The sequence below is a fragment of the Corvus hawaiiensis genome, chromosome 30 (genome assembly GCF_020740725.1).
Source record: "Corvus hawaiiensis isolate bCorHaw1 chromosome 30, bCorHaw1.pri.cur, whole genome shotgun sequence".
Classification (NCBI taxonomy): domain Eukaryota; kingdom Metazoa; phylum Chordata; class Aves; order Passeriformes; family Corvidae; genus Corvus; species Corvus hawaiiensis.
In genome coordinates, this window is record NC_063242.1 from 11,532,445 (window position 1) to 11,545,405 (window position 12,961).

Below are 12,961 nucleotides of genomic sequence, written 5' to 3' on the forward strand. Positions count from 1 at the left end.
TCAAAAAAAAAACAAACCCAAACCAAAACTCCCCCTCAATAAACAAAAACACTGACCCTTTAGCAAACAGTATATTTTCAGTCAAAATGTACAAAAGTATTTAGTGGAGAAAGGAAAGCTAATTTGTCCCCATTAATGATATCTGTTGAAATCGGGTGACTTAGATTACAGAGATATCAAACACATGGAAATATATCATGAAACTGCAGACAAGATTGCTTCTTCTGCTATATTAATGTCAACAGCACAGTCCTCCTAAGTAGAAAAGATTATGAAATCTCTGATTTAACAGACACAATACATACAGCACAATATATGTAATCGAACAAATTAGATACATTTTAATTTTAATAGACTAGCACAACAAAAAAGAAATACTATTTAAATTAATTTTAAGACACCCCCAAGTTTCTGTATTGATTAAAGAAGACTAAGTTAGAACTTTATTAACTGAAATCATAAAAATGTGGTTTTTCATGTGAATGTTTATCATGAGGGAGTGTTAGACTAGTAGGGAGTTCACCAAAAATACACTTTCATTAGAAAAGTATTTCCTCATAGAAAAGGATGAAAAAATAACAGTGGTGTAGATGCATATTCTAAACAGCCTTACTTACTAAGAGCATGTTCAACCTTCTTTAATGTAGCCATGTACATCTAAGAAAATCACCATATGGTGTTTAGAGTGATTGTAGCAAAATTCTTCCAGGAAAGAAATCAGCTGGTCTAGTTGTGAATGCCTGTTTTTCACCAGTCACTAGTAAGGGAGTCTCAATAACTGAAAGAAGTAAACATCTGCTCTCAGCAACATGAATCCTCCCCTAGGATTCCCTCAGATATCTTTGGGTACCCAATGCTGCTGACAGTATCCAAAATATATAAGGATCCTTGTTAACAAAAAATAAATAAATAAATTTTAAAAATCTAATCTATGTACAGATACAGTGGAGAAAAGTTGATGTTTAGAAGAGGCTAAGTATGGATTGGCAAAGGGACTTTACAATATCAAGTATTATTGTGTTATGCAGTGGAAGTAATGTTTTATTTAAGCTCTTTCTAGTAGAACCTGGCTCCTGTGGGGTGCAGCAATGCCTACAAAAGCTACAGTCATCGTCCTCAATCTGTTGCTCTACGATACACAACCTTAGCTCCTGTGAGGAATACAGAGGTATCAATCAGGGTTTGAGGCAGAATATAATCTAGGAAAAATGAACGGGATATCTAAGGTATGATTAATATGCAAGGACTCTTGACCTGGCGTAAATATTTCAACATTTCTTAGCTAATATAATGAAGAAATTAGATGCTACACACACTAATGAAAGACAGAAAGTGAACTGAAAATATTTTCCTTTTTTTATTTCTTCTTATCTAATTATCACTGGTGTCTGTTATACAGAGAGCATTATTTAAATGGCCTTCGGATTGTGCCTTCGTTATTTCCTGCTATAACAAAAGAACAAGATTCCAGTGATGGAACACCAAGTTAACAGACTGCAAATCACTACATCAGTGGTGAAGGTTAAACGGACAATGTATACTTCAGTCCTTCAGTACAGTGAATAGCGCTTGACAGCTTCATTAATATCTCTGCATTAGTATTATCTGATTAGATCTTGTGCAGGATCCATTAATCTTTCCTTTTTTTGAGGTCTGTCTTTTTTTTTTCTTCTTTTACTTTTAAGGATTAAGAATTTTATCCTCTCTGAAGGAAATTACAAAACAAGTCCTCTATTTTAGAGAGGCTGGATATGAAGTTATAACTCAAGGAAAGCCCATTTTTATAATGTTCATTTTTACTGTATGGTAACTTTGTAATAATGCACTTTTCAGAGGTGAAAATCCCATTTTTAAGCCCAGTTGAGGTTTTATATTGAAAACTGCAGTACATCAAACAAATGCACACAATCTCTCAAAGGAACCATGGAAGCCTCAAGTTCTTACATTGTAAACTCTGATACAGAATTGAAAGAAAAATTTCTAGCAAAAAAAAAAAAAAAAATTAAGAAATGTTAACAGTAATGGAAAGATAGCTCTTCACTCAAAAGCTCATGCATAAACCCTCTTCTCCCCCCACCCCCATTTTATAATTGCCAGTATTGCTTTTAGAATGAACTCAGGTTTTAAAATAATCTCTTAGCAGTCAATTTCTATGTGAAAATGCTTTGCAACATTATTTTTCCTTTGACATTCAAACTGGTTGGTGATATTTGTGGTAGGGCTGTGTATTGAGGGTAGAAATGAAGGCAAAGTGAGCAAGAACTCTACCATGGGAAATCTCAATGCTTGTCACTTTCTGCAGTAAGACATTGCAACCCTAACTCTACAGAGTGTTTAGGGGTTTTTTGGTCTTTTTTTCCCCCCTTAAGTCAACTAAAATCTCTCCATAGACTTCTGAATGGCTTGAATCACATCTCATAACATTTCAAAAAGTCGCAAAAATAAAAATATACCTTGCAGCCTTTTTTTATTATTAAATTACCATAACTACTTCAAGTAACAAATATTTGATAAAGTGCAGGTGGATACAGAGCATCTGTTTTAATCTTTAGATGTTTTACTACTAAGATATTAATATTACTGAAGTCTAACTTTAGCCTGCAACTTCGTGAATAAAGTGAAATCTGTACTTATATGATGCCTTTTTTAGTACACTATTTCTATGAATAGTGCTTTGGAAACCACAAAAAATAAGGGTTTGTGTATGTATTTTGCTTAGAAAGTGAAGCCAAGTGAAGCCAAGACTCCATTAATATGTATTACAATCAGGATTCTGAATCAAGATGTGAAAAATCAACATGAATTCACTTCAAAATTGTACATAGGTTTGCATGGACACTTCAGAGTCTGTTGTATTAAATGACTGGATCATCATGCACTTCCATAATTGTTTCTTCAATTCTAAGATTTCTACTGCAGAGAAAAACCTGACACATTTTTTAAAACTCCAATATATGCAAAAAAAATTACACTTTTTCTCCAAACACCCTCACCACTGTGAAATTGAGCTATGCAAATGATCTCAGTCCTTACGAACGGAGCACTGATAGCAGTATGTAAACTACAAATGAAACCACAGGAAGGAATTGATCCTACTCTACAGATGGAGAACTGAGTCACGGTGTGAACGAAGAAAAAATTTTGAAATACGTCTAAGAAATATAAATGCCCAATTCCTTTTCATAAACTCTACAACACTTCTTTTTTTTTCTGAAAAGATCACACAAGATGAATGTTTTCCTAAATCCAGCTTAAACGTAAGTTACACATCTAGTTTAGTTTTACTTTGGAACTGGCAGCCCATGACTTCAACAGGTGCACTCGTCACTGGGTTAAAAACTGGCTGGCTGGCTGGCCGGCCAGGCTCAGAGAGTCGGTAGTGAATGGAGTTACACCCAGTTGCCAGCCAGTCACCAGTGGTGTTTCCCAGGGCTCAGTGTTCAGTCCAGTCCTGTTTAATATCTATCAAAAATTTGGATAAGGGGATTGAGTGCACCTCAGTAACTTTGCAGACAACAGTAAGTTGGGTGGGAGTGTTGATCTGTTGGAGGGCAGGAAGGCTCTGCAGTAGCATCTGGAGAGGCTGGATCAACGGGCTGAGGCCAATTGTGTGAGGTTCAACAAGAAGAGTGCAGGGTTCTGCACCTGGATGACAACAACCCCTGCAGTGCTTCAGGCTGGGGGCAGAGTGGCTGGAAAGCTGCCTATCAGAAAAAGAACCTGGGGGTGCTGATCATGAGCCAGCGTGTGCCCAGGTGCCTCAGAAGGCCCATGGCGTCCTGGCTTGTAGCAAAAGCAGCGTGTCTGTAAGGACCAGGGCAGTGACTGCCCCCCTTGTACTTGGCACAGCTGAGACCACACCTTGAGTCCTGTGTCCAGTTTTGGGCTCCCCACTCAGGAGGTGTTGGAGTGTAGAGAGAAGGGCAATGGAGCTCATGAAGGGTCTAGAGACTAAAGTCGTATAAGGAGTGGCTGAAGGAACCGCGGTTGTTTAGCCTGGAGAAAAGGAGGCTCAGAGGGAACTTTATTCTCTAGAACTACCTAAATGGAGATTGTAGTGAGGTGGGGGTCAGCCTCTTCTCCCAGGTAACTAGGGATAGGACAAGGCAACACTACCACAAGTTGTGCCAGGAAAATGTTCAGGCTGGACATCATGATGACTTTTTCCAGTGAAAGGGTACTTAAGCATTGAAACAGGCAGCACAGGGGATCATCATCCCTGGAAGTGTTCAAGAAATGACTGGATGAGGCACTACAGTCTAATTGACATGGTGGTGTTCAGTCAAAGATTGGACTTGATGAACTTGAAGGTCTCGTCCAACCTTAATGATACTATCCTATCTATTTTAGTATATAGATAGTATTTAAAATACTATCTATTTTATTCTGTTCTGTTCTGTTCTATGATTTACTACAGAGACTGTGCTATGGTGTAGAGATTAGCCAAACTCACATTATTTGCAACATCAGAATTGTAGCATGAACTGCTCTGAACAGGATAAAAATAAAAAAGATCTCTTCTGCTTCATTTGACAAGTGAGAACTTTTCATTTATTTGTTAGTGTTATTTAACAAAAGAGAAAGTAAGTAAATAAAGGAGTGGGAATATTTCCACAGGGACTTGTAGCTACTAGGCAACAAATTGTATGAATATAGTAGGTTACAGGAAAAGACCCTTATTAGCTTTCCTACCAGTTTCCCACCCTCCCTTTAAGCTGAGAATATTACTTATGGGTCTCATTCACGTTTTTTATAACAAATTCTGAAGAAAGAGGAAAAACGAAGAAAAAGAATCAAAGTTTGTCTTCAAGAATTTTTTGTATCCTATTTCACATTATGACATAGCTGAAAATAGCCTAAAAATTACTTACACAGTTTTATATACCATTGTAGATGAATGCGGGATACATTTTTTGCATATGAATTCAGTTAACGTATTGCAGAAGAGAGCGATTTTGTTTATTAGTGCCAATAACCAAGTAAATGGTGCAGCACTGTTTTACTAGCTTCTGTCATTAGATGAACTTTTAGCTTCTCTAATCTTACAAAACCCAATACTACCCAGACATAACAGGCTGTTATTATGTGAGCCATAACTCCATGAACAAAATTAGTCCTTGTCCTAAATATTTAAAAAACGTTGTGTGGGGGGTTTTTCATTTATTTGTTTTTGTTTGATTGGTTTGTTTTGGTTTGGGTTTTTTTGGTGGGGGCTGGGGGGTTTTTGTTTAGAATGAAATTAAGCAACTTCCTGTAATACGTGAACTTCACATCTCATTCATTTAATCCTGATTCAAATATCCTAACTGGGACAAAATAAAATAAGGTGTGATGAGTATGTGAAAATCCATATGGCTGCAAAAACTGTACAGTGATACACATGCTTCCTAGTTGTGCTGCATAAGGTAGTACAATCCTACTCTTTACTCTTTCAAAAGATAAAGACCAAGTGGATAGAAACACAGAGAAAGCTTTCTTCTCTTGTCTGATTCCATTTGGTCAAGGAAGTTATTGCAAGAGTCCCAGACTATTGTCAAAATGTTATTTTGAGCTGAGGTTTAGTCTGGTAGCTGATCTACACTGACATTAGGCACTAGGTAGCAACAGTACTAGCATGTTCAGGAACTTGTAATCCCTTGTCTTTCCGTGGCTCTAAGAACTATGAGCAGAAATACCACTACTATTCAGAAAACAGCACTGTTCTCTAAATGTTTAGAGAAAAATACATCCTGAATAAACTGTGCAAGCCAAAGAGATATCTGGGTTTATAGCAATGCAGAAGAGCTATAAAGAAAGGAAGAATACACTCCATATATTTCAATGAATATCACTGTTAAGAGTAAAACCATAATTTTTTTTTTCCACTGACTTTGGATGTTTTGAAGTCTCTGTGTTACAGGGTGCAGAGAAGAAATATGTTCAAACATGCATGGAAAACAATCCAAAAAAACCAAAAATCAAACACACACAAATCTTATTTGTATCTTATTACAAATATTAGGTGTAATCTTGAGATACACCTAACCATGTAACACTTTTCTCTTTCTAATATCGTGGTATTTGCTATGTCTCTGTTTCAAACCGGATCATTTTCCTGCATGTTTTGCTCATCCTTGGGCAATTTCTTTAATACTCCATAAAATGAATATTGTGGAATAAAAGCAAAAAAGAACATAAAAATCTTGCTTTGCTCAGTGAATTCTTAAATCTCACTTCCCACAGTTTTCTTTTCTTTCTTACAAAAACTCTTTCTTTTTTAATTTAATGCTTCTCATGTGTTAAAAGAAGTGTTAGTTTTGAGTGAAGAAGTCAACTTTCAAAATTGTCTTAAAGTATCTTATCCTTCTAAAAACAGAATGCAAAATCCTCAGCTTGTGTGTGGAACTCGGATAACCAGGTGCCAAACTTTCTCCACAACACCCAGCACAAAAATGAATGGAGAAGTGCCTTCAGCTGCTCAGAGTTACTGCCGGTGATTTTCATGCCCAGCCTGCTGAGCTTTATGTACGATTGCAGCAGAAGTATGCAAAACTAAAGCACCCATTTGCATTTAGAACCAAAGTGTGCCTTTTCATAAGTCTTTGCCTTGGCATTTTACTGCCAAGGCGAAGACTGTGTACACAGACATGTCATCTGAGCATATCAATACTCACAAGTTGAAAAGGATAGGCATCCATTTTGAGGCTGAGCTGTTTCTCAATACCTCAGCTGATTTTAGGGCATAAAAAGGAGCAAGGTAATTGCACTCAGAGGAGTACAGAACGTCATGTGCCCAACAGTAAAATGTTTAGGCGGATTCCAGGCTACATACTTATTTTCTTCCCTGATTTCTAACTAACAAGCACACATTAACATGCGGGGATAACCTGACTGATCCAGCAGGTAAGGCTCATGATTGAAGCCACTTAATCTGCATACACAGTTATGAATGAACTTCTATTCAATTTATTATCCAGAAGAAGGTGCATTTGCCTGATAGCCACTGTGGTTCAGCTCGTCACTTCTAGACAATGTTCTCTGCAGGGTTGGCAGGGAGGGTCTTTCAGCACTGAGCAAAGCACATGGTTCCCTGGAATCAAAATGAAAAGCTAAGGACATCTGGAGGTTTGGGAGGTGCCCCTCAGAATGGGGAATCGCCTTTGGGTATGTCAGAGTATGTCAGGTTTGGGAGATGGGCAGTCAGTTTTCTCCACAGCAGAGCACTGCTGTGCTTTGCATTGGTAGCTGGAAAGGTGTTGACAACACACCAGTTTTATGGCTACTGCCAAGCAGTGCTGGCACAGCATCAGCACTGTCACTCCAACATTCCCCACACTCACCAGTAGGCTGGTGGGCAAGATCTTGGGAGGAGACATAGGCATAACAGCTGATCCAAACTCACCAAAGAGATATTCCATGCCATAGGGTGTCTGCTCAGATATAAAAGCTAAGACAAAGGCAGAGGGATGAAGTGAGGGCGTGGACATTCATTATTTAAAACCATTGCCTTCTGAAGCAACTGCTACTTGAACTGAAGCCCTGCTTCCCAGGAAGTGGCCAGACACCTCCATAAGGAATAAAATCTTCTGTTTTTTCACTTTGCTTGGTGTGCATGTGACCTTCAGTTTTGCTTTTGTAAACTGCTCTTATCTTGAACCACAAGGTTTTCTCTATCTTATTTTCTCACCCCATCCTGCTGAAGAGGGAATGATAGACTGGCTTGGTGGGCACCTGGCACTAGCCAAGGACTACCTACCATACAGAGGAAAGTCAAAAATAGTAGGAGAATTAGAGAAAAGGTCTACTGCTGCAGAGAAAAATGTCTGAATACTTGTGTCAAAACATGGCAGTATGTAGGTATAAAAATTATTAACAGATTAGACCATTTGATCAGGTCAACAATTTTTAATGTAGTCCAACAGCTATTTCACAGAGCACTTCTTAGGCAAATATTCAGTAGTTAAAAAGTCCAGTTCAGTTCCCTAGCAAAAATGATTACAGAAATAATAAATGTCAATTATTTGGTCCACTGTATAGCACTAAAATCAGGATACTCCAGGAGCAAATACCATGACTACAAAAACATACTAAAAATGGAAGTGAACTCACCAGTTCTCAGATAACTGAAGACCTTGACTGATTAAGTATTGCTCATTGTGGTACTCGTAAATGTTCTACCACTAGGATAGGCACATTTCTCCCACATCTTTGCCCAAAAACTTTAAATGAGCAAACTGAAGGAGCCACACTGAATTTGGCTGTTGAACAAAAAGACTACCAACTTTTCATCACTTGTATTTCAAACATGCTAAGCAGAAGTACATTTTGCAAGAAGCCTAAGATGGGTGTTTTTTCCTTGAAAAGAGATGATTCACATTACACATATCTTTCAAAGGTGAACATACTTCATTTGTTGTGACATCTCTGGATGACTACCAGCTCTCAACAGGTGTTAAGGGCACCAGGGAATGAGCCCATTGCTTTGCAACATCATTCAGTCAACTTCTTTCAAAAGGGAAACAGAACTGAAGCTTTATATTGCTTTAAGAAGAAATCTATGCACCAGAGAAGGGAAAAAAATATCAACACAATAAGACAAAAAAACCCCACCACCGATAGGTGAAGGTTCCAAAGATTAAAGAAAATACAGGGAAGAAAAACCTGTTATGGAACCATATTAAGTATATAGGTCCTTGTTCAGAAACATAGTTACATGTATTCCAAAAATGCCAAGTCATTCCCACATTTTAGGGGTATTAAGCTGTTGAGGAATCCATTCAGTGTAGGTAGCTGGGTGAGCAGCTGCAGTGGGAGCTGCAGATTGGGCTCTGGGTGGGAACTCTAGGCTGTGAAATGATGACCTTTTGCATAACAAAGGTCACAGGGACCTTGCCAAGCATTCACCCATTAAAGAGTAGGAAATAGAGATTTTTCTAAGGTGTTGTATGACTATTACTGTTCAAAAAATTTAAATTTCCTTGAAAATTATTTCAGCACATTTTTACTTTTTAAAAGGATAGTCTAAAAATATGTTGCAGCAATGTAAGAAAGCTTAGTTTTAATATTTTTATATAAACATGATTTTTCAATTTCATAATGTTTTCTAACTGCACACATAGAAAGCTATGAAGAAAAATACTTATTTAAATTTTACATTTTTTAAAACAGTATTTTTAATAATACATGATCTTTTAAACCTACTACTTTTAGTGTTACATAATTTTAACTTAAAAATATGTGCTTTCTGAATAGTACCACCTCAGCCAAAGACATTTAGATAATTATTTTTAAAATTAATTTCAGGATCCATTTTTTATTTGGAACTTACATTTTTACTGCAAGATATATTTTCACATTTCCTACTATTTAATACAAAGCCAAATGAGACTAAAGTTTAGATTCCTATTCAAACACAGCCCTTTAAAACATCCTCCTCATAACAATACAGGTCTTGTCAAAGAAAATGCAGAATATTTTTCAGCACAAATCATAAAAACCTCAAAATCACACAATGAAGTCAAGATGAAATATACCAACGGAAACCTTTACAGCAGACAAGGCTCTTAGAAACAAAAGCTCATACTCTCATTACCTGTCCCCATTTTGGAGAGTTCCAAATACAATCAGTGGGTAAAATCAGACTCACCTTCTGAATGGTTATGATTCCCTCCTGGGTGTCTTTGTCAACAGAAATTTTGAATACTCCCAAACCATCACCATCCACAATCTTGTACTCCATTTCTGCATTAGGTCCAACATCTGCATCTGCAGCTTTTATTCTGGCTACCACAGAAGCCACTGGCAAAGACTCTGGGACATTATACTGATATGATCCTGCAAAATTATAAAATTTAATGAATTCAGAGCCTTCTGGGACTGAAAGCCAAAAAAAATAAATCTAGTGTTCTTAAATCTACCTTCCTTTAAGTCATGTGCCTGAGCATTTACTCAGGCTACAAGAATCTATTCTTCATTTTTGAAATAGAATTGCCATTTTTGCTAGGTTTTCTTTGTGATAGACTCTCAGTACAACAGGCATAACTTCTTCATGTGACAAGAGAAGTATAAGGAAAAGATGCAAAAATATAACCCAAAACTTAACTGCAAATCATGATGTGAATCCCTGATAATGCAGAGACTCTTTTGTTTTTCAGAAAAGAGGAAAGAAAAGCAAGTAAAATAATATTAATATAAAATATTATTATTTTATAGCTGTATATCTTGATTAGGCAGTTCCTAATCTGAATATCACTAAAAACTAATATATATTCATTTCTTTAACAGTAAGTGCACCATCTTGAAAATTCTAGCTTTTTTATTCAAGTACAAAATGATATATATGCTGTCAAAAGGATATCAGAGTGCATTCTGTAACCAATAACACCCTCACCTTCAAAAACAGCTTCAGTTATTCTATTATTATTTCAAGCAGTTGGTGGCTTGAAATAACAGGAAATCTATTATGTCCAGATCTATTTTTTCCATCGTTGGAGGTGAGGCTGGAGCTGACATGAATATATACTTCACATTATTTTAATTCTATGTTACCAAGTAATTTTTTTTTTTATTATTAAGAAAATAGCACCCCAGACAGAATGCTATGAATAAACTGAGCTCTTCAGGTGTGAACATACAGCTGTGTGCTCCTTTCTTTGGTTTGGATGAGAGCCACCTTGGTCAAAGAAATCAAATGGAGGGAAGGTGACTTTCTGGCTCTTTTGTGATTAACTCTTCAGGAAACACTGTAAGCATGTGGAAATGCCAAAGGAATATGAGGGATTAAGGGTCAAGTTAAAGAATCTGGAAGTTGAACTGGCAAGACCTAAGTATCTATTGGGATATATTTTTTTGTCTATTTATTCACAGAGAGGAAGTAAAATACATTAATAAATGTCCCTTCTGTACGCCATTTCATTTCAACTGATCTGGTATGCACGAGGTAATGAAAAACAATGCTTACTTAATAATAATAATAATAATAACTCGCAGTCAGTGTTTATCAAATTACTTAACATGGACAATAAGCACTTTTTGTTTAGAAAAAGCACAGTGTGTAAAGAAAATAGCAGTGTTTAGGAATAACATTACAAGTCATGTATTTACAAAGTAACTTACTGCGTGGAAAGCGGGGCGGGTTGTCGTTAACATCAGTCAGGGTGACAGTCACAGATGTAGTCCCTGACAATCCACCATTCTGCCCAACCATGTCCTTTGCTTGGATAACTAAGAGGTACTGGTCTTTGGCTTCTCTGTCCATATTCGGAAGAGCAGTCTTGATAACACCTGCAGAAAGACAAGGATTGCACAAGCAAAAATACGCTACTGTGAAAGATCAGTTTGCCTTTGAAAGGTAAAAGCAGATCAGTGGTTGCAGCAAGAGTGGAATGAATTAATTCCAACACTAACATCACAGGTTTTGACTAGGAATTGCACTGACATACCATAAGCTTTTTTTAAATAGTCACCAAAACCCACCAATTTTTATTTATTCCTAGATTCACTGGGTAATGCTGTGCATGATTGTTTCCCAAATACCTTCTCCCTGAACTAGACTTCATAGTGTCTTGGGTAACACTCCCTTCCCTGGAAGATGTAATCTTCTCTATTTGTTTTCCTACTCTTTTAGAGCTAGGAAGAACAGAATATCCTGCTCTCGTTTTTAAGATTCTAAGATCAAGATTCATTTCACTATCTTTTGAATACACATTCAACACATTAACTCCTACCCATACTGATAACATGCCACACTTTGCAGATATATGAAATTATCTTATTTTACCATATATTGAACAATATCCCCTTCTAAATCATTGGCATAATTAAAAGGGTTTTTTTGTTTTTTAATGAAATACTTAAATATCTGAAGTAGCTTTTGTTGTGTCCATTTGATGACCGGCATAATTAATTAACTGATGTGAAATGAAAACTAGAAGAAAATTCAGTGTTCCATCCTTTCAGCTATGCTGATATACATCAAAAAATAAATATGCCTTCTCAAAATATGATGATTTTATGAATATTTCATGCTCAGAACATAGTACAGCTGCTAACCCTGACTTCCAGAGAGGCAGCCGTTTACTCCACCAGCACATAGTGTCAGCAGTAAAAGAAACATAAACAAGCTAAATAAAGAAGAGGCACATTGGGACACATATCTCTTCATCTGCTATTTGTTGAATGTTTGCTTAGAGTTTTATTTCTTTTTTCCCTTATGAATGCTGGACTTGCCATTAATCATCTCTGGGTTGAAACATTTATTTCACAGACTGCCTGGCACTATTTCACCCATTTTACAAGACATGTTAAAATACAATACACGATTTCATAGTGTTATTGTTTCTACCTTGTTTTTCTTGGCCTGCTTGTTTTCTGTCATGGTTAAATTACCAGGCAAAGTTATCCAATCATTTGGAAGCAAACTGTCATGCACACAGGAAATTTGAGTATCACATCAAAGTGATGAAAATGTATGCAAACATTTCAGTTTGAATTCTTAAAGATTTTGATTTAGCAGAAACTACCATATAGTTCAAGGGCTGTCTGCAGTCATTATGACAACATACATGGTACATAAACACACATGGAAAGGGAGAAAGAGAAACAGAGAGAAAACCACTATAAATCATACTCATTGGAGGGAAAAGTGCTATGTATCCCTGCTGAGCATGGATCTGTTGCAATATGAAGAGAATTATAGAACTTATTTCTGCAAATTTTGATGTTGCTAAACATCTTCTGTTCACAGCATTGGGACTCAGTTCTGATTCACATCACAGATTTTATACCATAAAAAGGGTAAATATATTTTTTCTCTTTTGTCTCAGCTTGGCTATATCCAAAATGAAAATTGTAACTGTTCTCCTTGTAGGTGTAAGTGAAGGCTCAAGCACTAAACTGAAATGAGCAGAGCAAGAACCTACTTTCCTGCTTTATGAAATGATACAGCAGAATGGGAAATATTTATTAAAACAACAGAGGATTA

At 36.6% G+C, this 12,961-nt stretch overlaps 1 protein-coding gene across 1 annotated transcript in view; it reads right to left on the reverse strand.

Annotated features, from left to right (window-relative positions):
- CDH7 (cadherin 7) overlaps positions 1 to 12,961 on the reverse strand; it is a 92,897-nt gene that overhangs the window by 31,411 nt on the left and 48,525 nt on the right. Inside the window, exons 5-6 of the mRNA XM_048289494.1 lie at positions 11,095 to 11,262; positions 9,626 to 9,813 (exon numbers count right to left, since the gene is read on the reverse strand). Coding sequence (XP_048145451.1) covers positions 9,626 to 9,813; positions 11,095 to 11,262 — 356 coding nt within the window. The remainder of the gene's footprint in view (positions 1 to 9,625; positions 9,814 to 11,094; positions 11,263 to 12,961) is intronic.